A 25,824-nucleotide genomic window follows, 5' to 3' on the forward strand; every position below is an offset into this window, starting at 1 on the left:
TTCCTCGTGGGAACATTGCCAGGAGGGTGAGGAAACCGCTTGCTTTTCTAAGCAGAAGCAACCAATAAAGGCGGGGTGAGAACAAAGGTTCTCGCCTGTTGTAGGCAGTGTCACTAAGACTTATAGTATGAGTGGTGCGTTGAGTTGTGTTGTCTAAAATAGCGTGCTTCCTTCAAGCTTCTAGAAGTTTAAAGGGATAAAGTAATAGAGTTCATCTCTCGTAAACATCTGTGATCACCATTCAGGAGGTCTATGGCAATGGCTTGTGGAGTCGAGAATAAAAATAGCCCAGGTCTCATATCAGGCGCGGATTTCATCTGAAGTTCTGAACACCAAGCGCCAGCTGAGCCCCCCTCACGGCACCGAGCTGCTTCTGCTGGGCTGCTGCTCCCCGGCTCTGGGCGAACCCCGGGGCCTTTGAGCGGCCTCTCGCTTCCTTGCTCTAAAAAGTGCAAAAACTTCTTCATCATAAAACGAGGGAAGGTTTCTGTCCTTCTGCAAGAATTTGTGGGAGGACTAGAAAAGATTATCAACACTTAAATGGTTCAGGCTTTTGTCCCTTTTGGAAAACGAGTCAGTTGCAATCTGGATAGCGGGACCCTTGGCTTCCCTGGAAAACATTTTAATACATCAGGAACTAAACACTGAAATTGGTGGAGCTGTGTGCGCAAGAACACGGGTTCCCCCCGCACAAAGACACATCAGATAGAGCCAAAAAACCTGTGAAAGACAGACCCAAACAGCCTCCCAGAAATGCATCCCCCCCGGGGGGCTTCTGGGCACTGTGCTGGCTGAAAAGCCGCCTGGAGCTGTGCAGCAAAGCTGTTTCTGGAGATGTTCCTACTACGGCGAGGGAAAGCAGACTTCATGCCTGAAGGATCTCCTTGATTACATCTCCATTTCATAGGCACCATCTACAACTGATTGGAACCTAAAAATGGTAACTTCTTCTGCGCAGAAGAGACAGCAGACTCTTCTCACCCCTTAAAGCAAAAAAAAAAAAAAAAAAAAAATTGTTTTGAACTGACTCTTCTAGCTAAATAGCACTTAGAAGTAAGTGTAGCGCTCACGATGAGTCTAGTGTAGGGGTTCGCAGTCACTTTGCATGCCACGGAGCACAAATTAATTAAGAAAATCTTGTCACTTGGAAACTCTTCTATTCACAGTCGCATGAAATCAGTGTAGCAGTATCTTGCATGGAAAAATGACATTAGGGATATTTTTATTTTTAGCTGTCTTAATGAAATATAGCAGATGGAAATAAAGAAGAGAAGCCCATCCTATGTGACTAGCCATCTGTCTGGGGATCAGCAACAAGTATTTCATGGATCACAGCTAGAAAATTAGTGGGTAATTAATGTCAGTCTTCAAGCTACCATCCAATTCTTCACTCTCGTTATTCTACTCTATAGAGTGGCTTTCAAATGCCACTCATAACTTTCCCGGCCGCGAGAGACATGCTCATAGCACCACCCTTAGCTCTAGAGTACTAAACCTTGGGTTGAGCACCAACAGCTCCCTGCAATCCCTCCCACATAGATCTGCAGAGCTGTCAGTGATCACGCAGCCAGCCGCTCACCGAGATCCTAAGGACTATTCCAGTTGATCTAAATTTGCCTTAAAGACAGTCACATCCCACCCTCGGTTCTGCAGCGCACCAGGCACTGGGACCACTGGGACCTGTGCTGGGCACGTCGTGGAAACCAGGTTACTAACTTGAACGTGGAGTAAAGAGCGATTATCCAAACCTCACTTTCGGTGTTGCGTTTATTACTGACGTGCAGCTTTTCCAAGTTCATTAACTAGCTAGTCTGGAATCTCACTCTTCAAAACCTCTCCAATTACTTCTACGCACCGTTCGGCTGCAGGAAGCCTGTCTTGTTTAATGACATCCTAAACAGACACACGATCCCGAACGCTGCGAAAGGTCACGCAGCCTGAGCTTTTGGAGATGAGATGCTTGTTCAATGTTGTCATCATTATACCACTCAGCGCTCACCCCGGCTGCGTTACGGCTGCCGCTTGTTCTCCCTTTCCTTTTTGGGAAAATCAATGCTCGTCACAACACAGTTTTTATATTTCACCGTTCCCGAGTATTGCTTATCCCTCTCTGGTTACAGGATATTGTTATCAGGCTGGTTTAACTTTGTTTATTACCTCCATTCGGCCGGCTCCTACAACTCACTTGATACCGTTCTGGTTATTTTTATGCTCTGATTTAAGAACAGTGTGCTCCGAAACTGCACTTTAAGTAATGCCCCGAGGAGCAAAGCCAGCGGAGACACCAGCTTTACTCACTGGCCTGTCCCAAACCCCAGACGATGCCTTCGGAAACAACCTCTCTTCCTGGAAATCCAGGGCTAGCCGGTAAAGCTCTACTGTGTGGCACAAACTCAACTCACCTTCACAAAATCCTAGGCGTGCAATATCTGAACCTGACGTCGTGGGGGGAAATTGTCTTATTCTTCATATGAGGAAAGCGGCCACACTGACAGAGCTCAAATCTAGGGAATCCTGTTTGTAGACCTACTGAGGTTCTGGCTATGTCTTCTGTTACTTTTGTGGCTCTTATTTATTTAATTTTTTTTCCTTTTGCATGAGTAAGCAAATCTTGGCTTGCCGACAGATACCAAATCCTTGCAAACACGTTTCAGCCTACCCTTTACAAGCTTGCAGGTTCATTTACAAGCTGTGGAAATGTCCTCTCGACCCCACGGCGATAACTTCACCGGCTCATCCCTCGCCCTTTCAGCCCATGGTAGGTCAGCTAAAGGGGCTGGTGGCCTTGTGCTCAGCCGAGCCGGCCACCATGGCAGCTGGTCCTTGCCAGCACCCATCCAGCTGGGGCGGCGGGGCTGGGTGGGCTTGCAGGGTCAGTTAGAGGGAGGCCACCAGGCAGCCCCCCTCCCTTCCAGCCTGCCTCTGGAACGCCTGTAAGGAAATCACCAAAATGCCTCCCTGCTGATCCCCCCGGCCTCATCTGCCGTGGCATGGATTTGAGGAGCAGGGTGAGCCCCTGTGCCACCCCCTGTGCCAGCGCCATGCCCCTGTGCCCTGTACCCTGCACCCTGCACCCTGTGCGGGGGCTTGGCCTCACCTGCTCTCACAGGGGGACATCATCACATGTGTGGGCCAGCAGCATCCTGCTCTGATGGAGTTTATCAGCCTAAAAAATGGGGATTGCGTAGCTTACCCACTTCATACCGAAACGGTGACCACCACCTAATTAACAGTCGGAAGGGCTGCTCGAGAGCTGCAAAGTGAGAGCTCGCCAGACATAGAGCGCTGTTTGCTTTTCATTGAAGAAAGGATGAAAAGGTGACCTTAAAACCCAATATATGTGCGATGCCACGTGCCCTCTGCGTACCCTTTGCCATTGCCTGGTTTCCGTTCGGTTGCACGTGCTACCTGGGGTGCACACAGGATCCGGCGCCTCCTGCTCGCTGCTCCCCGGGGGCTGGCAGGCACCCGAGGGAACGTGTGGAGGCGCCTGCCCAGAGAGGAGCAACCCCTGTCCCACTCCCTTGCTGCACCGTTGGCTGCACTTTGAGAACACGCACAGCCAGAAAACCGACTTCCCTGGTATTTTCTATCCAAATTCAGGCAGTAAGATAGCAGGGCAGCTCCACATCTCTCCCTCCTTTCCTCTCCTCCTACCATCTCAAGCAGCCAGGAGGTTGCCCGCAGACCAGGATGAGGAGGATTTCTTCCCAAGCACTACCCAAGCCAAACACCCCAACAGTTAACTCACGAGGCGTTTTGGAAGAGCTGTCAGCCCATCGGTGCAGTGCCTGAGCCTGCTGCAGGGCAGGCAGCACCCTGCTGCTGGTGGGTCACAGCAAGGCAGAGCTCAGCACTGCCTGCCGGAGCACCGCGGGGGGCTCACACCCCAGCCCCACTGGGCTGCTGACTGGTACGGCCGTTTCGAAGCCCGTTTGGGGCTGGGGGCGCACACGTGGGTCCCTGCAGTGTGCACGTCCCCAGTTTTGCCACCCAGGGACCACAAGGATCTTTTGCCAGATCTTATGTTACCTCTTCCCCCCCGCCCCCCCCCGCCCATCTCAGCCTGCTGTTGGCAGCAGCCAGGCAGCACCGAGCTCATTTTAAAATCCACCTCTGATTTTGTGGCCAAATTAACCTCCCAGCTATCCAGGAACCCGTAACAAAATCATGCCTTCATGGGCTCAATGGTCTGTTAATGACGCACAACATAATCATCCTCCCTCTCCACGCTGCCAGCCCACACAAAGAAATCCAAGCCTTTTGGTGGTGTATTTAACCTGGAGCTCTACCTCCCTATAGGCATAGGGCTGGGATTTTTCAAATAATACCACTGGGAATTTCTCACTCAGTTCCGATTGTGTTTCAGGGGATTTGGCAAATAACTCGCAGCCTCTTTTAAAAACTCACAGAACAGCAATGGAGATAATTTGCAGGTTATCCAGAGGCAGACTGCTCCAGGTTCATTACAGTACTGGTTAAATGTCATTTATCTCATTTGTTGTCTCATTCTACTTACTCATTTCCCCTGGAAAACCAAACAGTTGGACACATGAGTTGGCTGGACAAGGTTCGTCTTTCAACTGTCATTCTCCGTTCAGAAATAATACCTAGAAATATCTTTTTCTACAGTCTTAAGCCGCCAGCCAAGGCAAACAACTGCTTATTACAGGAGCTCAGGTCCAAACTTCACCACCATTCATAGGGAGATGGATCCAAGGTTTTGGTTTGGCTGATGATAAAGAGAGGCAAGCAAAGCCGAGTAAACCTGCATCCGAACTCCTCCCGGTGTCACCGGCCAGGGACTGGGCTGCTTCCAGCTTATCTTCACAAAAGCCCACGGCCCGAGCTGCCAAATCAGTTCTGAAGCAGCAGAACAGAAGTGTTTGGGTAGAAATGCATTGCTGTTACTAACGGTAAATAAATACACGAAGGAAGACCTGCTGTGCTAGAGAAAACTGCACCTGAGCGGTGACATTTCAAGCCCTGAGCTGCACCGCCAGGATCCGCACCCTGGGTTGGCCGGGTAGATGCCAGGCAGGCAGCTAGCACCTGTCCCAGGCTCTCCCCAAAGCTGCAAGGGTTTCCCGGGCCATAATCCAGCCCCAAGGGCTGCGGGCACTGCTTTAGGTGACATACAGCACAGCTGCGCGGGGCGCGGGAGGGAGGAGGAGAAATGCGGGTGGCGCGTGTCTTGTGGTGTGATTTGATCCAAGGAATCGCAGCTGAGGCAGCGCAAGCCCCGACAGGCATCGCCGCCGCTGGCTGTAAAAGGGCAGGGAAAGGCGCTCAGCAGGGAGGAGGTGACCCAGCGCCTCGGCTGGATGCTGCCCCCGTGACAGAGCAGCCAACCTCCATCACAAACCCCGTTCCCTGCCTGATCCCCCTCTCGCCGCGCAGATGCAAATACGAACTGGCCTTCCCTTCGCAGCTGAAGGAAAAGGGTGACTGGGTTGCTTTTCTCGGCCAACCCTGTCCTGGCCGTTCAGACTTTATGAGTTAGAAATCCCCAGTATATTTTGAAGCCTCAAGGCTACTGAAGTGCAACTAGTTCCCTGCCGTTGACCTTTCAATGTGAATATTTGAGGGCTGTTTTCATTACAGTAATGGTAAGAAACTCTAAAAGAAAAAAAAAAAAAAAAACACCAAAAACCAAACCCCAGATTTTCTTTTAGTCACACAATGCCAAGAGGCAGATAACAGAAAAATGACGGCAAGCCCTCGCACAGATATAATTACATCGCAGAAAACTCCATCCTACTCTTCAGCACTTAAATTCTCTTTTCCAGTGAAACATGCCTGCTGAGCCGGGGTGTTTCCCAAACGAAAGCAATCTCCTGAGCCGTGTTTTCAGACGCCATTCCAATAGGCACACGCCTGGATGCTCTGCTGAACTGCTGTCTCCCAAAGTGCTTCCCAGCTAAATACCTGGTAGCTGCTGGAGCTGATAGCACTGAGGATCCCGACGGGACAGATCCTTCATAACCCACTTAAAAAATCAAAATATAAGCAAGCCAGTTCTATCAGTTTTACCTGTCCTTTCCAAAACATCATCTTCAGTTTCCCAACCTGGCTGCTGTCTTTCTTCGGACCAGGAGAATAATTAGGCTCATTAGGCTGGAGGGTGAGTCCAGGCTCTCTTCCTCAGGACTCGGGAGTTTTAGTCCCTGGTCTGTTTTAGCCATATCCTAAGATAAAAGAGGTAACAGGTGAAAAAGGGAACAAAACCAATATCCTTGTCCAAATAAATACATGCATTTATTTCTGTTTTATTGCCCAGCAAAGCACAAGGGCCCCCATGTCCACACCCCAGTGCCAGCTATTTGGGAGCTTGGCTGCTGGAGATGGAGATGGGTCCTCTCGGCCACTCAACCCCCCCGCCGCAGGGGACAGACTCACGCAGCAGGACGTGCGTCCTTTCAGGACATGTGTGTTTTGATTTTACTCATTGATCAAAAATAGCCAGCTTACTTTATTTTCACATCCGCTTCAGTAGCACAGTGTCAGGTGGACTTTGTGTCTGTCTCCAGCTGTTGGAGCCCAGCCCACATCTGGAAGGTTTGATGAATTTTTTGTACAATGGGAAAAATCTGGGGGGTGAGAGGAGGAGGGACCAAGCCAGGAGAGACTGGCTGCTGCTTCCAGCCACAGCTCAGGTGAGGCCCACCACGAACACAACCCTTACCAAATGCTTTTGTCTTCTTTTTTGTTCAGCCCGTGAACAAAAATTGATGTTTCCAATCTGGAAGAGCAACCGCAAGCCAATGCCCTGTGCAGCACAGCTCCAGGTTGCTCACCCGCCTGGTTCAACCTGGTTTTCTGACCCAGTTTGCACACTGGGGCACAGGGACACCCTTGCTGGCAGCGCTCACGGGGTGCCTTGCCCAGGGGCTCTGCTGAACCTCCCTGTACTGACCAAATACACGTGGGAAGCCCCGGCCGCTGCCACCCAGGCTGATGGGTGGGCAGACACGGTGCGCACATCAAATCGTACGTAGCAGTCCAAAGGGTTAACCGCCCTGTTCACAGGAGAGCCAGGGGAGAAAAAGCAGCTTGCAAAGGGCTTAAGTTTTGGCCCCATCGCTTCGCCGTGAATCTCGCCCTCCCACACCGCCTGGTTTGATGTAAATCTCTCACACAGGGACGCTGAGTGCTGAGCACCCTCCGCTTCCCCTCGCTATCCGCAGGCAGGTGTGTGTCTGAGTGCTACACGCCAGCCTGCGCCTTCCAACAAATGAGCAGAAATACCACGGTGTTACATCTGCTGCGATCTGCCTGTCGGTCAGGGAGGCTCCCATGGGCCTTTCGGACATTCATCCCAGGATGGCCACCCACTATTTGCTACAAAACCTGAGGCTCCGTCCATGAAGACCGACAGAAGCATCCAGCTGGTAACATCTCACACAGAAACCCTGGGCTGGGTCTCCCCACCAGCCGGCAGCAGGGGAGCTAGATCATAAAAAACACACTGAATAAACCCAATCATAGCACCAAGGTTGATACCAAAAGCCATAAAAAGCAGGGACAATAAAGAAGAAAAATGCACTGCAACAAATCCTAGATGCTGACACAAAGGGATTTCATTTGGAGAAGACTGCCTAAAATTCCCACTCCTGAAGGTGATCGGCATGTCCTGTCCTAGCAGGATTAGTGCTTGCACATACATGCACACGTCAGCTCGTATTCATAGCCCTAAAATGTTCCTGTCAGTTACACACTCCACAAATACCAGCAAGATTTGAGATTATGCTTCCCCCCCCGCCCCCGGCCCCAACCCACCCCGGTGTTGTTGCATCTACTTGTTTCATCTATCAGTGGTCCCGTCCTCATCTTCGCCTGAGCATATGTTGCAGGAGGAGAAATATAATTAAGTTTGGAAAATTCATTTCGAGGTAACCAGATGTCTTGCACCACCTTGAACGTATTTCCCACACCTTAATTAGCTGAGGGAAAGGCAGCGCCCGTGGCTGAGCGGCACCAGCCGCAGTGGGGACTGCAGGCAGCCCAGGAGCAGACGGGCTCCGCTGTCCGGCATGGGGAAGCATCCTCCCCGGGAACGCGTCCCGCGAAGGCTTTTGCAGCGCCGTCGTGGATTTGGAGAGGGCTCAGTTTTTGCTGCTCACCACCTGTACACGTCCCGATTGCCACATTCAGCTGTGACTTCCCTTTGCTTTGCTGCGGGGCTGCATGCTCAGTTTGTTATGGTCAGACGAGTGTGGTTATGTGTTCATACGCCCAGTCTGCATCGCTGGTTTGTGTGGTTGCTTCTGGATGCTTGCTGGGCAACTCGGGGGTGGATGGGCAGTAATACAGCTGTACTCGGGCACGCACTAAACCAGCATCAGCTGTGTGCCTACAACACAGACATCCACCAACAACTGGTAAAAATGGCATTTCTAGGCTGCGCTTTTACAAGAAATGCCTCGTTATTCCGTAAAATGTTGCAGGATGCTCCGGTCTGCCAGCCTGAGCCACGTACTTACAGGGCAGCAGCTCGCACGGAGCAGCGGGGCTACTTTAGCTCTCTGCAAAAACCTTTTGCTCCTCTGCCAAAGCCTTAAATCCCTCTGACGTCCTTCGGCTGAACTCCTGGCCTGCAGAGAGGGAAGGGGTTGTGCGGGGGGGACGGAGCGATGCTGGGAAGCCCGGCAAAGGCGACGGCTGGGAGCAGCTGGGAGGAAGCCGGGCACTGCCAGGGTCGCTTGCTTCAGGGGAGGGTTTTCCTATCTACGTCCATGGCGTGTGCCTGCTCTCCAGGGACCAGGGGCACTGGCTATTTCTGTGCCCCTGTCAGCAGCCAGGAGCGATGGGGTATTCCTCTTGAGCCCCCACTCTTGCCCCCAGGGCCAGGTTTCCTCCTCCCGTCCCGTCCCATCCAGCGCCCAGCTCGCTGGGTCCCTGCCAGAGGTCCCGGTGCCAAGGGAGGGGTGACACCACGCCGGCCTCCCCGGTGGAGCAGGGAGGGACAGGGGAGGGACTCAGCTCTTCCCTGAGTTGTGCCCGTCACCCCCTGCTCCCTCGTCTCTGCATGATCCCGCTGCGTTTGCGCCAGGCGGATCCAGCCGGTGTCGCGTTTGCGGCAGGGATGCGCCTTCCCTCGCCAAGAGCCAAGCTGACACCTCAGCTGTGCAAACCCCCAAACACCCCCCCAAAACTGACACAACGCCCCACTTCTGCATCCCCGGCTGTGTTTGGAAATGGTTGAAGGGGACCCACCACGGTTGGGGTGTCCAGCAGGAGTGGCTGTGCCCATCGCTGTGGTGCCTGCGGCAAAGCCGTGCCGGGGCAGCCGGTGGGATGCAGGTGTTGCCCTGGGACAGGGCTCTGGCTCTGGGTCAGCGGCTGGTGGATTTTGGCTGCTGGCAGAGTGGTACCCGTCCCCCCGGTACCCGTCCCCCCACGGTCTCCCAGCCGGCTTATTGTGCCGCACGGAGACAAAAATAGCTCCCCAGCTGCTGCCCACCTGGTGCCTGAGACAAGTTTAGGAAACAGCAATAAGAAACTGAAAATAAAAGGCTGAAAAGAGATAGATACAGGGCTGACACCAGAAGTGAGAGAGCTAAAAATAGCGGTGATATGATCCGTCAGAGCTATAGGTCATAATTAACCGCTCGAGTGTCTTTGGGCATCGAGCAAGTGCCTCTCCAGCAATAGGAAACTCACACGGGTTTAGCAGCCGAGACAGCTTGTCCCGGGCTCCCGGCATGCCAGCGCCGAAAATAGATGTGTGGACAGTCCCTGGCTGGTGGTGCCAGGTACCGGTGGGGTGTTACCCCCCTCCACCCCACACTGGGGACCACCACGCTCCTCTCACCCCCTGCCCCGGCGACACAGGGGCTGCGCCACCCCCTCTTGCAGGGTGGGTGAAGGCCGGGGGGACAGAGCCTGCGGCACCGGCACCCTCGGGGCACAAGCCCGTGCCGTATTGCCGGTTGCTCTCGGGAGCTGCTGGGAGATGGATGCGCGGAGAAGCTGCGGGAGCTGCTCGCGGGGAACCTGCACAAGCCTCAGCACCAGCATTTCCTTGCTGTGGATTGGCGAGGAGAAGCCGCAGCTCTGGGTCATCTCCGGGTCCAGACACAACGCGACCGGCGCTCCCCCAGCCGCCCCGCGCCGGGCAGCGCCATGTCACCACCCACAGCACGTGGCTGCCGCGCAGCCTGCCCCTCGGGGGACCAGCGCCGGCTTGGTCGCAATCCAAGCGTTTGTCCAAACCCTACTTGGTGCCTGAGGGATTGAAACCATCAAGGCAAGAGGCCTGGGTGGGTCCGGTCCCCGAGCCCCTCGGGCCATGCCCGCTCTCCAGCCCCAGCCCTCCCCACACCCCCATGTTGTGCTCGTCCCCTCGGCCAGGAGGGACCACCTGTTCCTGCGGGACCCCCTTCCACCAGGGAAAGGTGTTCTTACACCAGCGAGCTTCACCAAGGGGGGTGCTGGAGGAGCTGCAGGGAGTGCATGCAGTGAGGCTGCTGCAGCAGGGGGCTCGGTGCTCAGCCCCACAGCCATGCCCACCACACCACTGCTCAGCCCCACAGCCATGCCCACCACACCACTGCTCAGCCCCACGGCCGTGCCCACCCCACCGGTGCTCAGCCCCACGGCCGTGCCCTCCCCACCGGTGCTCAGCCCCACGGCCGTGCCCACCCCACAGCCCCGTGGGGCTCGGCCAGCTGCCCGTACCTGTGACGCGTTGTAACAGTGACAGGGGTGGGTCTGGCAGATCAAAGTACCGCGGTCGGTTAAAAGGCACCTCTCAAGTCAATTAGCGCCTGATATTTAGTTTCTGTAAATAGATATTGTGCATGAGATCAAGCGGAAAGTTTCTTCTTTAATTCCTCCAGAAACAGAATTATTTAATTGAGCTGCTATTCCCTGGAAACATTTGACTCAAACATTACAACATTGAGATAGAGGAGAAATCCAACACCGCCACAACAGCCCTCAGCTAATCCATTTGCTTTTCTGGAACTGGGAAAGCTCAGACTGGGAGAAGGATATTTAAAACCAGTTCAGCTCCAAGAATGAGCGGCAGTTAAAACTGGAACGAAATAGGTAAGAAGTTTAAAAACAAATACATGACTTAATCAAACGTGACCCCAAGTGAAGTTAAAGCAGCCACCAGCCATGAGGAACGTGGTGGGGGTTGGTGTTCCCCATTCCCCGTGAAGCATCCCGCTGCCAGCCGTGTGCCGGGAGCGGTCCCTGCGTGGCACGGCACAAGCTGAGCTGTGTGGCAACAGCCCGACATCCCGAGCAGCCCGTGGCCGCTGAGGTTGGTGGGAGAGGTGAAAAAACGTGCTTTGCAAAAGCCCATTTCAGCACACCTGGGCACCCAGGCGGAGGCTGGCACCCCAGCTCGCACCCCCCCTCTGCTGTAACCCCCTGCACAGCCTCCCTTGCCTCTCGTGTGGCTGCCCTGGGTCACGCCTGGCCCAGCAGATGCATGTATCCCATATGTTCCTGGGGGTAACGTTACCCGGCGGAGACCAGCTGCAGCCCCACGCCTTGGGAGACGGGGTGGCCGCTGGGGCGAGCCGTGCACCCGATGTGCAGCCGGTGGGCAGCTGGTCTCCAGCAGCTGCACGCAGGGCGCCGGCGACGGACACCCAACGGATTTGCATGGGGCATGAACAACCCAACACCTTCCGATCGGTAGGGACACATCTCTCCCGATGGCTCTCCCCGCCCCAGGGCCCGGTGCCGCTTTGCACAGCGCGTGTGTGGTACGGAAGCCGACCGGAGGGCATTGCAGCCATGGGGGGATGAGACAGAACTTCAAACTTCCCGGCACCGCCGGAGCGCAGCACAGAGACTGGGAAGAGGAGAGCGACCAGTTGCATGGCCATGGCTGAGGGTGCATCCCCCACGGGCGCACCCCACTAGGAGCCCTGGAGACGGGCTGCAGAGCCAGGCTGGGCTTGAGTCAGAAGAGCTTGAAAGCCATAATTGTATTTTCTCTCCTTCTCCCTATTTTTGGCTTCAGATTCTTGGATGTCTTCTGCCTACTCCCCAAATATGTGACAAGGAGTAGGTTTGAGATAGTAACAATATTAAAATGAGTCAAAGTGCGGCATGAGCTGAAGGTTAGCACAAATGCAGAACAAAAATCTCGCAGCAGAAATAACAGCTGAGGAGCAGTCGGGCAGGCAGGAGATCTTCAGGAAAAGACCAGGGAGCAAGGGAGGATCGCAGGCTCAGCAGGGGCCCCTACGCTGCATGGTTTGGGAAACCTCATGGGGACCGTCACACGCTGGATGTGTTCTCAGACTGCTCGGGGCTGAACCGAGGTGGCGCAATCCAGAGACAGATGGAAATGATGCTAAAAAATGGGTTATGAGTTAGAGAGGGAGAGAGATAACCAGGGTTTGTAGGTGATGGAAGACCAAGGGAGATGGGGTAACGGTCTCCTGAAGTTACTGCAAATAAAAAGGGAGTAAGTTTGGTTTCTCCATACATTGACTGTGAAAAGGGTAAGACTGTCCTGACTTGCTTTGCGTGACCTCCTGAAAAGCCCCAGATGAAGGGATGCCTTACCTGTGACATTTAAATCCCCTCCCAAATCAGCGGTGAAAAAAAGTGATGCCTGACCTGCCTCAGGCACAACACGGATCCCTCCAGAGCCTCCGTGGGTCCAGCGTAATCCTCCTCCAGCAGGGACACGGCGGCTTGCAGCCAGCTCCTGCTGCTTTTAACGGATCTTCTGATGCTGCGGTGACCTGACACGAGGCGAGCCCAGCTGTGGTACCCGGGGCAGGCGAGCTGGGACTGGCATCCTGGGAGACCAAAGCAAGGAAAGCACCACCAGGATGAGGAACACTCGTTTCATTCCTGCAGAGGGACCAGCACAAGGCAGTTTGGGCAGGAGGTGAACCATTGTGCAGCTTCCAAGTGGAAGCGATCCGTGCTAACAGCTACAGTTATTCATTGACTTCTTTGGGGAAGAACTCAAGAGCCTTAGCTATGGAAAACGTCCGTTCGTTCAGCGACCTGTTGGAAGGCTGTTCTCCAGCCAGATGTCCGAGCACGGAGTGCTGTAACGGGGTGTAACCGCAGGAGTTAGATGCAGGACACGGCCTGGGGGAGAACAAAAACCTCATGAACAAGTGGGGAAGACGCAACATGAAAACGAGCCAAGTGTTAGAGGGATTGATCAGACCACGGACCAGGCTAAAGCAAAGCAGCAGGTGCCTTGTGGTTTGTGCAGATGCCAGTCGGGTGGAGAAGATGGCAAAGCAAGACTATAACAAAGTGGCGGCAGAGGCAGGAGAAAAGTCGCTTAGAAACCTTGAGGACCACCTCAGCCTTTGCCAAGAGGTGTGTGGTGCCAGGTGATGCCCCCTTGCTCCTGTACAGGGCAGTGATGCAGCCCAGCATGCTCATCCTCAATGGAAAAGAGCAAATCTAATGTTCATCTTCTGGGAAATGAGAAAGCCCTGGGTGGTAGGTAATTCTGAGAGGAGGAGGAAAGCAGCAAGATGTTTCCCCCATTTGCCAAAGTTCCGAAGTCCAAAGCCATCATTGCCGTCCTTGTCCTTCCTCCATGGTAATAAAGGAACTCCTGGTATTTTGGGGGCCAATCTTATTTCTCTCTTCTCTTCTCATGCCCTTGATTTAAAGCTTGCAGTGTTTTTAATCCCACAAGAAAGGGAGCCGACGCTTCCCACGGGCACGTGAACGGCCCCACTGAAATCACGTGCTGCGACTTTACGTGCACGCTTAGAAGTTTGCAGGACCGAGGCTGCCAAGCCCAGGGATCATTTTTGGGAAGGGTGTCCCTGACACCCCAAGCAGCCCACAGAAACTAAACGTACCCAGACAGTGGTGTCAAAGCCACTCGCCTCGCAGGTACATTGAATTTGGCATCTGCTCCAGGAGGATCGACGCCCGGCCCAGCCTCTCTGCCACCAGCTCAGCTCTTGGCACTTTGCTCAGCTCCAGCGCTTGTGGCAGCCCTGACTGGACCAGGACAGCCCCCGAGCTGCAGTTACCCACAGAGGATGTTTCACATTCCCCAAATGGGTACGTTTGATAAAACCATTTGATTACTACCCTTCCAAAAGCATCCCAGCAAGCAGAGTGCTGTCGGGCAAAGAAACAACTCCAAGCTATTAAACGCCAACAGGTTCTTGCACCCTGCACAGACACAGAACCTGCAGAGATAAAGATGCTGGATGCTGACGCTATTTAAAGGGAGGGCACAACATCGTGCCACCACATGGTGATGTGGCACTGCCAAGTCCCTTGATTACAGCTTACATACGGATGGCAATGCCTGGTTTTTTGCTTGTGCCCAGCTCTCCTCTGGGACCATCCCTGGGCTCCCCGTGGAGCACACCCCCCTGCTCACAGGCCAAGGAGCTTTTCCCAGCACAGTATTTGTGTTAAGAGACAATCAAGTGGCTTATCCCAATCACATAGTATTTTTACATTTTTAACCAGAAGCTGGAAAATCCAGGAAACGTGGATTTATGGTCTATAAAAGGCTTAGTTAGAGCTATGACCTACTGACTTCTGTAACTTGATTTACTACTGGCCTTGGATGGGGCTCCCATTGCGGTGCCTCGTTAAGCTCATTCTGTAGCATTTCTTTATCTGGGCTCCGTTAAAGACGCAGTGACGTTGGGCAGCAGGAGGCTGCAGAGATGGGGGCTTGGAGTCCGCTCGGAGGCACAGGAGAGCCAGGCAGCACCGACGTTCAGCTTCTCACCGGGCCACGGCTGCACCGAGTGGGGAAAATCCACCCCCCACCCTTGGCCCTCGACGTTTGCCCGGAACACGAGATGTTTGCCAGGAGGGATGGCAAGAGTATTCCTTCCTTAGCCCTCACCCATCCCTTGAGGTGAAGGCAAGGCAAAATCTTTGAAGAGATAAATTCAACAGGGAGTTACATCCATCTCTTTTCTTGCAGGATGTGGTCCTGGAGCAGAGGTGATGCAGGGCTTTGCAGTGTTCCTGCTGTGATGCTGGAGCTGCAAGGATGGTCCCAGAGCATCTCTCCATCACAAGCTGCTCTGATGCCAACATCGGCTTGGAGGCTTCCTCGTGGACTCGCTCCCTGTCCATCGCCGATGTGTTCTTCCATTAAGGAGCAATGTCCCCCGATTACCGCCAGCGCTGGCAGCTTCAACCCATGGGGTGTTGCTCCATCTGCCAGGAATTCACCAAGATTTACCACTGGTCCTCCCCAGCCCCTTCCAGGAGCTCTGAGCAGCACTGGGGCGTGCAGCGTGTTAGACTGTACCTGCGATACAGATCAGGGCCCTCCCCTCAGGACTGCTCCGCTGCGCCCCAAACCGCAATCCCCAAGACTCATCCACCCTCCCGACTGCCGTGGCTCCACGTGCGGGTGCTCTGCGGGCAGCGCGTGTGCAGGCAACACCAGCACCCCCACAGCAGGACCCGGCTGCAACCCAAGTCCGAATAATCCCGAATGCATCCGAACCAGCCGCAGGCCAAGGTGCCTCCATCCCGACTGTAACTTCGGCACCCGTGAGGAAGCCGCTGCCATCGTGCAGGGTGATTCACGGAAGGCAGGACTGACAGCATCAGTGATGTATTTCGTTTTGGATGAGAAGTGACAAGAGCCACCCAAGCTCAGCACACGCAGGGTGTGAGATACACTTAAAAATTGGAATTTGTACAAACAAGAGAGGAAACTGCAGCAGCTGCGGAGATTAGCACAAACTCCTCTGCCCCTTGTCCAAACACCAGAGCTTCCCCAGAGGAAGGTGTGCTGTGCCACGGGGCCAATATTTGGGTACCGAGCACTGCTGACCAAGGGGGACCACCAGCACCGACCCCCCCCCCCCCCCGAACCACACCTGTCTCATGTGCAGTTCTCATGAACTGTGGCCATTTCAACCAGCTTTTTAGCTCCGATTGTCTCTTTTGGGGATCAGCCTGAGAAAAGACCTCTAATTTATGGTTTGTAGCTACCAGCCTAAAACAACACCCAGCAAGCAGTAGGGAGCGTGGTCCAGCTCGGCATCACGCGACCCAGGTGCCGGAGGCGCGAGGAGCCCGGCAAAGTCTGCTTCACCCGTACGAGGAATATGGAAACAAATTGTCACTTCATCAGCAGGGCGAGCCAAGCCAGCGCGGCCGGCTTTCCTTCCTTCACAAACTGGAAACACTCCTCAGGACCTTCTCTGATTTACTTCTTCGTCTCGTTTAAGATCACACCTTATGGCGCTTGCAACACCCCGCTCACCGAACAGGAACGCTTTCAACACCCAGGTGCTGCTGCCAGCCCAAAACACTGCTGCTGGCTCAGGCAGAGCTGTGTTAAAGTCTTTTTGTTCCTCCAAAAAGTTTCCTCCACGCAGCCTTTTGCAGTGTTTCTGACCCGTCCGGGCGATGCCCAGGCTGAAGGGCTAGCGAGGGCAGGCCCAGGGCAAGGCTGGCTGCCCCATCACCTTGGGGACCCGCTACGGCCACCTAACTTTGGCCTATCAGAGCCCTGAGCCTCCGGCACACCAGGACTGTGTCAGAGCCCAGGTGGGAAGGGGCTGGAAGCCGTAACTTTTCCCGGGGTGACCAGCCCCGCAGGGATCATGGCACAAGCTCTGCCTCCCCTTGCGCCCAAGCACGAGCGACGTGGCCACCTCTCCATTCACAGCTCACCGCGGCTCCTCAGCCGTGGCTCTGGCCCCAAGCTGACGTTTTGGGCTTTACCGCAGACGTGGCTGACTACGGTAAAACGACCTGCCGAGCACCCTGAAGAGTTCAGAAGTTTAGCTGAGAAACAACTCTTGAAAACGCTGGCAGAAGGCGGTCAGTCACCCGACGGGGTGTGCCAAGCAGATGGCAGGTCGGTCTGTCATTACATCGTCACCCAAAAGGCAGCAGAACTGTCCATCACACCCATCGCATAGAGTCTTCACTCTGTCCTGGTGTTTTACAGCGACGGTGCCGCCAGCTGGACATTGCCAGGGCTGTCCCTGCTGCCACCTCCCCCTCTTGAGACATCCTTTCTGGTATTCTCTTCCCACACATGGAAAATTGCAGCCGGCTGCAGCACAGCGAGGATGGGCACCTCCTGGTCCTCCCCACTGCTAGGGGCTGATCCTGCTCCCCCCACGCCTCTGGGGTCTGGCTGAGCACGGGGGCCCCGGCTGCAGCATCCTTCCTTCCCAGGAGGAATGAGACAGGCACATCTGCAAAGGGCAGAAGAGCTTTTTTTTGCTAGCAAGCACCCACACAGTGTTTATCTGCAAGTGAGTCAACCGGACTCTAATGGTTTTGTGGATGCTGCACAATTCACCTCGCTCTTATCTCAGGGATTTTCATTACCTTTTGGGCAATTTTCACAACAATTCTCTTTTCCCTGCCCACACACACATCCTGCTGTTCTCTCATTGAACACATCAATTAGCAGCAAAAAAAAAAAAAAAAAAAAAAAAATCCTCGGCACCTTTTCTCTCCTGGATTCAGCATCCCCATCGGCCTCTAATGCCATTTCCAGAAAGACTGAAACACTTCACACCTGATCCACGTGCTTCTCTCTGCCAGCCCAGGGGGCAGAAACCAAGTGCCCCAAGGCAGTAGGGACAGGGTCATACGTGGCACACGCATCCCTGTGACAGCACCTGCCAGGAGCACCTGCGCAGCAGCTGAAGAAATTTAAGTGGCAGAAGAAGCATAAAGCTTTACCTCATTCTCAGTATTTACTACATCCAGAGGTACTCCAGCTGCCTTCGCGAACCAACAAGCTCTCCTAGTTCCTGCTTTTACTTAGGGATGCAGACAGCCTGCATCGTTTTCCATCAATCCAGTTGCTTCCACAAGGTAGAAGCTGACTCTTCAATGAGCCCAAAGGTGTAGCAGAGCACAGGGTGACCCACCAATCTGCTCCGTTCCTGCTCTCCCCTCCAGCTGTTTGCTTTCAGCCACCGTCACACAGGACGCTGGGACATGTGGTCTGACCCAGTGCAGCACCTACCAGCTTTTCCTTTTTTATTTTCTCCCGTTAAACTGAAAGCAAACATCAACCTGACTTTTAAGTGAGACCCTGGGAACAGTGTGTGCAAACCAGGCTACGAGGCATGGAATGATGACACTGTGACAAAGCGCTGCCACTGCCACCACGCAGGGCTGGATGGGGGACCCGGCTGCCAGCGCAGAGCCCCAGGGCCACCGGGACATGGTGTTCCCCACCTCAGCCCCACCCGCTGAAAGGTGGAAGCGAAAAGCAGATGTGAGGTCTGGGAAGGTTTCCAACATGGGTGGGTGGGTGTGCGTGTTACTTTTTCCCTTTTCTTCCTCAGCTAAGCTCCAGACCTGAGAGCACCTACAAAGCCGGAGCCCCCGGGCACTGTAACATTTGACACAGAGGTGGCAGCAGCAGCAGCAGGCGGTGATGGCAGCAACCTGCCCTTTAGCTGCAGAAAGCCAAAGCCCTTGGCATCGGGGCTGCAGGCGGGCAGGGAAAGGTGCGCGGCTGGATGTGTGGAGCATCAGCCCCCTCACCACTGCAGCCAGACCTGCCGCTGGCCTGTGGCTTTTAAACCGTTCTGCAGGTAGGGTATGAATTCGGGGGGTCACCAACACCCACCTGCGGAGCGGAACAGAGCTCCCCGGAGGGCCAGATGAGCGGCAGGCTGAGGGATGCTGCAAAGCAAGGTGGCTCATCTCCCCCACCCCGCCTGGCTCCTTCCCACTGCCCGGCACCACCTTTTCCTAACGAAGGAAAACCTTTCCTTTCCGAAGTATCACGTGAATTGGGCTGAAGAGGTTCCAGCGTAGCCGCCTCCATCCCAGCCTCTTGGCTGGGGCCGTTACCAGAGGCAGAGATATCCCCACAGCCCGACCTGGGCACCGCAGAGAGGTGAAGGCAAGGGAAAGCCATCTTCGGAACCCTCGGATGGTCAAACGCTGGGATTCTCCTTTCCATCCTTTGCCCGCTGACACAACAGCTTCACCTTGAAGAGCTGTTAAGAGGAAACCTGAAACGTGGATGCCGAGAGAAAGGCAGGGAGAACACTGCAGCAGGGCCAGTTTTCCCTCCAGGTCTCCATGTTGTCTTTGAATTGTCAGAGCACCATCTTGTGTCTAAACACAACACAGGCTCTGCCCAGCCGGGGGTTCCATCCTCTCCAGAAGCACAAGCAGGGAAGAACAAGCTCCCTTCCCACCATCCGTGTTTTGAAAAGCAGGAAAACAATTCACATCCTTGGGTTTGTCGTCTCAAAATAGCTTTTGAAGAAGTATATAGCCACGCAAAATTGCAACAAGTCCTGAAGGCCATGCCATGAACCGGAGCGTGGCACAAGGCCAAAGGCCCCCTTTGCAGCTTGTTTTACGGTAGAATTCAGGGGCATTTGTGCATCAGAGATCATCATAACGTTAAATAACATTTACAGACTGTATTGGCTCAAACAGCTTTTGAGATGCTGAAAAAGGGGGGTGATGGCAAAAAGAATCCCTCAGTTGGGTTCGCTAGTCCACGGTATAAGGAGGGAAATTCCCAGGCTCTCCAAGTTTGAAGTTTAATTTCCAGAAAACAAGTATCTTCAAGCATTTACATTGAAACATTTTCACTTCCTGTATGATTATTACACCTCTTTTTATAGGAGACTGATACAACCAAGGTAACTTTAAAAATCTGCTACAGAAACTGTGAGTGCTTTTCTTATTATCACAACGTTCATTACAGAAGGGCTTGGGTATTTATAACGGCCTAAAAATTCTCCAAATAGCATTTGTAACACCTTAAACCTAGGCTCACCATTCTATTAACACTTCTCTCGAAATCCAAGACCTGAAAAATTACTTACCTGCAGACCTGAGGGGTAGTCAGGGCTGCCAGAAGAGCCTAAACCTCTCCAGAGTATGGAGTTATGACGCTCCTTTGCATTTAATACATACCCACACTGTCTTAGCACAGTGCAACGCTGCGACGCGCAGGTGATGGCACATCCCTAGAATAAACACTACGAGAAGAAGGAAATTTGTTAGTAAGTCCGTGCTGGAGAGGCAAACATCTTGCAAGAAAACTGCAGTAAATGAGCAAAAAGATACGTATTTTTAAGCAGCAAGATGATAAAATTTCAGGTTGGTACAACACTGGTAACAGGACGCATTGTGCGAGCTATTTTTGCACATGCAAGTATAAAGTATTTGCATCCTTAGGGGTACTCAAAAGCAACACCTTCACGAGGGCCTTTACTACCAGAGAGAAGCAGGAGTTCCACGGGCTGGCACAGCCGCAGGGGCACGGTGCCCCTGGCTGCGGGGGCAGTTCCGATTGCACAGGGAGGGGGCCACCCCCATCCGTGCTAACAAAGGTTAACCAAGCATTTTCAGCGGCGCAGCCACTTGTTACGTACTAATCAAGATAAATTGCTGGGATAAATGCGGTTAGAAAACAGCAGAGGAGCCAGGAAAAAAATTAAAACCTGGCTCTGGCCAAGTATTCTTTTTCTGTAGTACAAAGAAATCCCTTGTCACCGAGCCCCCGTCCGCCCGCCTTAGCAGCACGGATCTCCTACGGGTTCCTGCCCTAGGAGCCAGCAGGTTGGGAGACCAAGGCAAGAGACCGCAGGGCATCGTCTGAGGGCCAGACAGGGAGCAAAGTGGTTCTCCAGAGTTTTTCCTTACGCCCAGGACAAGACAGCAGGATCACGCTAACTCCGGGCTGCCTTGAGTATGTTCCTACCCGTATTTACGACGGCAGTATTTGGCTACCAGAGTAAACCACCCAAGTGTTACACCTCCTGGCTGCATCAAAAGCCTTTGAGCTTAACGTGAGACTACAAAGAACACACCAATCCGATGCATGTTTCATATACATATTTATATATATTTCATGTACAAAGTTACATTCTGAACCCCATGGATTCAATAATAGAAATAAATACTGAAATAACTACACTGCTATATGAGCTTTTCTGCTCACAGAAAAGAAGCCTCAAGTTTTAACAGACAGCAAGTTTAACGCTGTAGTATCCATCTCAGATTACAGAGGCAAGTAAAATTCAGCGTAAAGTGTCCAACAGACAAAACTTTCAAAAATTACAGACCATAAAATGTTTAAAATATATGTTTAAAAGATTGAGAAATGTGCATCAACAAAATTAATAAAGGAAACTTAATCTTGTTAGAGGGCGGGAGACACATTTAGTGTATAGAAAAATGCTTTGAGGTGCAACATAGGTTGTTACAATATGGCATAACCCTGTTAGAAAAAACATTTAATTTCCCTAAAGAACTGTATTCGAGTTTACCGTGTCTTGTTTTACAGAGCAGGGCCTTCACAAGACCCTGTCTCAACAGGGCCACTTTCAAGAGTGCTAAGTCAGGTTTAATCCTTTGGTAACTTTTATAATACTCACATGGAAATAAATATTCAGTTACACAGCATTTTAAAAGACACACGTTCTTTAGAACAGTTAGTATAATAAAACAGATTTAACATTTGTTTGTTACTAAGGCAGCCTATGATAAAGTGTCTACGCTCTGCCAGCTCTATCTGATCCAACGCAGGAAGACCTTTACAAGAAATGGACGATGCAGCAGCTTATACAACGCATTTCACCTTTACCATGCAAACACCCTTACCCAGGCAAGTAATGTGCTGCATATTTTGTGCTCGAAATGTTTCCAAACTATTAACAAGCTGTAGCTATCAAGAGATTAGCTCCTATTTATATGATGCTTTAATCACATGAGTGTATGCATAAACACATTCTTGAGACGGATTTGCAGGAGTGTATTGTCATCGCGATGCCTGGGGTTTTACGTGCTTTATTCACCGTTCAGAGCGACCTTACGTAAAGTTTACAAATCCCAGGGCACTGCGATGACAACAGGGACCCGTTTAATCTACTGTACCTTAGGACAGGGGATAAAGTTTTTAAATGAGAAATACAAGAGAAGTGCACATGCCTTTTATCTACACCCACAGTGGTACACAGTTAACCTATTGTTTTCCTTAAAACCCTTCCACTTTTGGACAGAAACAATCATTCTCAAATATTTGCAGGAGTTGGTCCACTGAGGTGACTAAAATGGCACGGTGGACCAGATATATTTGGCAAAAGACCAGGTACACGCTTGCCAGGTCGAACCGCTCTATTTGATAGCAGTAAAGCCGTTCAGAGAAAACAGCTCATCACCAATTACAAATAAAATGCTATACAAGAACCAAGGAACAGGATTGTGCGCTTTTTTTCTGAGAACATGAGAATGTGACAATCAACCAGTAAGTAAAAGCTTTGGAGACTTTTTTTTCCAAAGAGGAAAAAAAAAATATCTTAAGAAAATGGCAGGAGAAGCAATGAAACTGCACCGCTCACAGTGAAGATTCTGCACAACAGTAAAAGTTTAGACAGCATTTTTCTTAGACATCCAATTTTGTAAGTTAATTCCGACATGCTTCGGGTTCAGCGTACATGTCTATGTAAGTTTTAAATAGGTCTTTCTAAGAGTGTTTACTCAGTTTACTTTCTGTAATTTTTCAAAAGCTCCCAGACTTTATATTTAAGCCAAAGTACTTTGTGACGTCAAAGATGAATTTGGAAAGCAAATTATGAACAACATGCTCTCATCACTTTTGGCATTCTGAAGAGAAAAATACTACCAGGATATTAGACATCTTTAATAAGGATTTTTACTACATAGTTCATGTCCTAAATACATATTTACGAGAGGAACAGCTGTGTACAAAATATGTCGCTTAAAAAGTATTTATACATATAAATCTAACCAATAGACCTGAATGGAGATTTTCTGGTTTATCAGCTATGATATGCATTTGAAAAAGCTGCCTAAATATATATTTACACAATAGACCTCAGCTAAATGTGTTCATTTAAAAAATTAAGAAAATATATAAACACATGCTTGCCTGATAGACCAGAACTGCTCCTATTGCATAAAAATGTTTAGGCAGTTTTAAAAAAGTGTTTCTCTATTTACTCCTCTGAAACTGTTCAGTTCTCTCACATAACCAAGTTACTAAATTTCTCTGCTAATCTGAATAGGACAGTCCCAGCCTTTTGGGGGTAAATGCTGGATGTTTATTAAAACCCCTCAAAACTTTTACTTTCCACAGACTAAATGAAAGAGCAAATCTGGATTTTAAAATGTTCTGAAGTACAGAAATCATGAAGTGTTTAACTTAGGTCTGATACTAATGTAGGAAATTCAATGTAAAAGGAAGACAATCTTCAACTCACACTTATGGTTAAAAAAATAGATGGTGAGTAGACAGAATGTCAGCCTAATATTAGAGTCTCCTGACTTCCACCAATTTATTCAATCTTAGTGTTACCTGCTAACATTGTCACTACATTTTTTTTTTGTTTACTAAATTGGGGTATGCAAATACAAAAAATACATTTTTGTACCTAATTATCTGGCACTAAAGTTCCTTTACAATCTTGCTTGGGCAGAATGCATTTTTCCTGTACAATCTCAGTCTTTTCTCATGCTCTAATCCAGGTCTCTAACCTTCACACACATAGTGCCTCATGAGTTTGACCAGCTAGGCAGAGAAGATCATCATTCTAGTGCTTAGGACATAAGGAGTTAAGACAAGAAAAGAACAAAACATATCCCCTGCTCAGGAATTTTATAGTTAATTTTCAAATTTAAATCATCTTAAGAATACCCTTTGGAAACAGAGTTGTTCCATGTCAGGGAAATGGAAAAACACTATGCTCGAAATTGCTCATTATTGAGGGCAGCAGTTCTCAAACTTTAAGGTTCAATAGTGAAAATGTGATTTTATTTAGATATTGTCATCTAAATTCCTATACAATCTTCTCTCTTCCCCCCCCCCCCGCCCCCCCCCCCCCCCCCCGAAATTCCGGTGAATGTAACAAATTAAACCGTATACACTATGGAAGCAAGATTTTCCAGGTTTGATAACAAAAGCAGAAATTTACAGTTTGCTTTAGCCCTCTCTGAATATTTGGATGAGTCTTAATAATCCATCTTTTAATTTGTCCATTTTTTGATACTCTGGGAATAACTTTGCTGTTTTACTCAATGCATTATACAGTGAAATGATGCTCAGTTGTAATAAAGCTGAATTCAAGTGAGACTACCAAAGAAGTGAACTACATTAGATTGCTGTGATACAGTAAAACTAATGTCTCAGTTGCTTACTATGGTGTGCACACCAGTTTTGAGAAAGATCTGATTTCATTATACTGTTCCATGTAACACGGGTGCAGTAAAACAGCACAAGCTAATTCCTGTATAGTTAAAGGTATGACAGATTTGCAATATAAAGTTAAACAGCAAAGAAATGCTTCAACATCATGTAGTGAAACAGGTTTCACAAAATAAAAAAAAAACATGCAGAAGCTTTTTATTTTTTCCTTTTTTTTTTCTTTTTCTTTTTTTAAGGTCTCCAGCTGCATCCTACAGGCTCACTCACTGCCACACATTACTTGCCACACTATCAAGTGACTCCTCTCAGCTTTGGCTACAGAAGGTTCAAGTTGTAGAGCTTCTCCAAGGAGTTCAGATTCTCCACCTTCATCACCTGAAAAACAACAGCTTTGATTCAGGCAGACAATAAAACACAGTATTAACGCCGAATGGAGCAAGACAAGTGACATCCAGGTTATCAACAAAAACACTGTGTAAGACTGTAGTTGCCATACGACCATATAAAAGCATACTCAAGATTGTGAATATATACATTACAAATTGAAAGTCTGTTGCATAAGTATCTCAGAGCCTCGTATTCCAATGGTCATATTCTTCAGTTCTAGCCCCCAATATTAACTGCAATTTTGCAAGCATCCCTATTCTAAACACATCGTTACTTCAAAATCCTGGAGACAGAGAAACAACCTCATCTGCGAACTTGCAGTACCTCCCAGGCAGAGCTGGAGATCGTTATGCTACAAGCAAGTGTGCTAGCACAGGCACATAAACCATATCAAGTGCTCTGGAAACAAGGCGGTCATCGAGCACAAGTGCAACGACGCAAGATTCACGTCTGCGAAGAACCTTTCCCTTCTCTGCACTTGTTCTAGTTATCCCGGCTTGCCCCAGCTCCGCACGTGCTGGCACACGGCAGCCTTAATTCTCCATTACTGGTCTTCAAAAGAGAAGAGCAGTTTTGTAACTGCGTCTGAACTCTTGGTGACACGAGCTGACTCGGATCAAAGGTGCCAGACTAACCACTACACAGAACTGCACGTAGACAGTCGTAAACATCAATACGGAGGCAGTCTTGTGGTTAACAGAAGAACATCAGTTTAATCAGATGAAGTGGGAACTGACCTACAACTTGAGGAAGGTTTCAAGTCACAGTTTGGCTGCTTTTCTGGTTAGACTACTTTGGAGGTCTGAGGAATCTAAACATAGAACAGCCTGAAATTGCTCTCGAGCCGGTTTGCTGCACCAGCGTGGTAATGCCTGAGCTAATACAGGGCAGCGCTGATGCTTATGGTCACGGCTCTGCATCGTGCCACAAGGACAGAACAGGCACATCTGGTACGTGGCTATACCAGCTTGCTTGGAGTAAGTGCAGAGTTAGTGCTCACTACAGCGTGGTACAAAACTGCCTCAAGTCCTGCCTCCCGCTTAACTCCACCTGAGGTTACCAGCAGGAACTTGGTTTTCCTTGATTAGTGGGAATGACAGAATTTGGACTGGCCTTCGTGGGTTTTTCTTTGTAGTGGTTTTTGTGGTTTGTTTTTTTCTTGTTTGTTTGTTTTTGAAAAACACTATGGACAGATTTAGACAAAAGGTCAAGACCAGGTCTAGGAGTTGTGACTCCTTTTAATGCACTTCTTGTCAAGGTCTCCAGCTGCAGATTCTAAGCATAGAACCACAGCCACTCTCATTTCATTATATTTCCCC

General features: G+C 50.7%; 1 protein-coding gene across 4 annotated transcripts in view; it reads right to left on the reverse strand.

Annotated features, from left to right (window-relative positions):
• Positions 1-20,775: 20,775 nt before the first annotated feature.
• SPAG9 (sperm associated antigen 9) overlaps positions 20,776-25,824 on the reverse strand; it is a 65,888-nt gene continuing 60,839 nt past the window's right edge. For all 4 annotated transcript variants that reach the window (XM_080394086.1, XM_080394087.1, XM_080394088.1 and 1 more), the window contains one exon: positions 20,776-24,493. In XM_080394086.1, the coding sequence (XP_080250212.1) occupies positions 24,378-24,493 (116 nt within the window). In that variant the 3' untranslated portion in view covers positions 20,776-24,377. The remainder of the gene's footprint in view (positions 24,494-25,824) is intronic.

This window comes from Falco punctatus (genome assembly GCF_963210335.1).
Source record: "Falco punctatus genome assembly, chromosome: 1".
Classification (NCBI taxonomy): Eukaryota; Metazoa; Chordata; class Aves; order Falconiformes; family Falconidae; genus Falco; species Falco punctatus.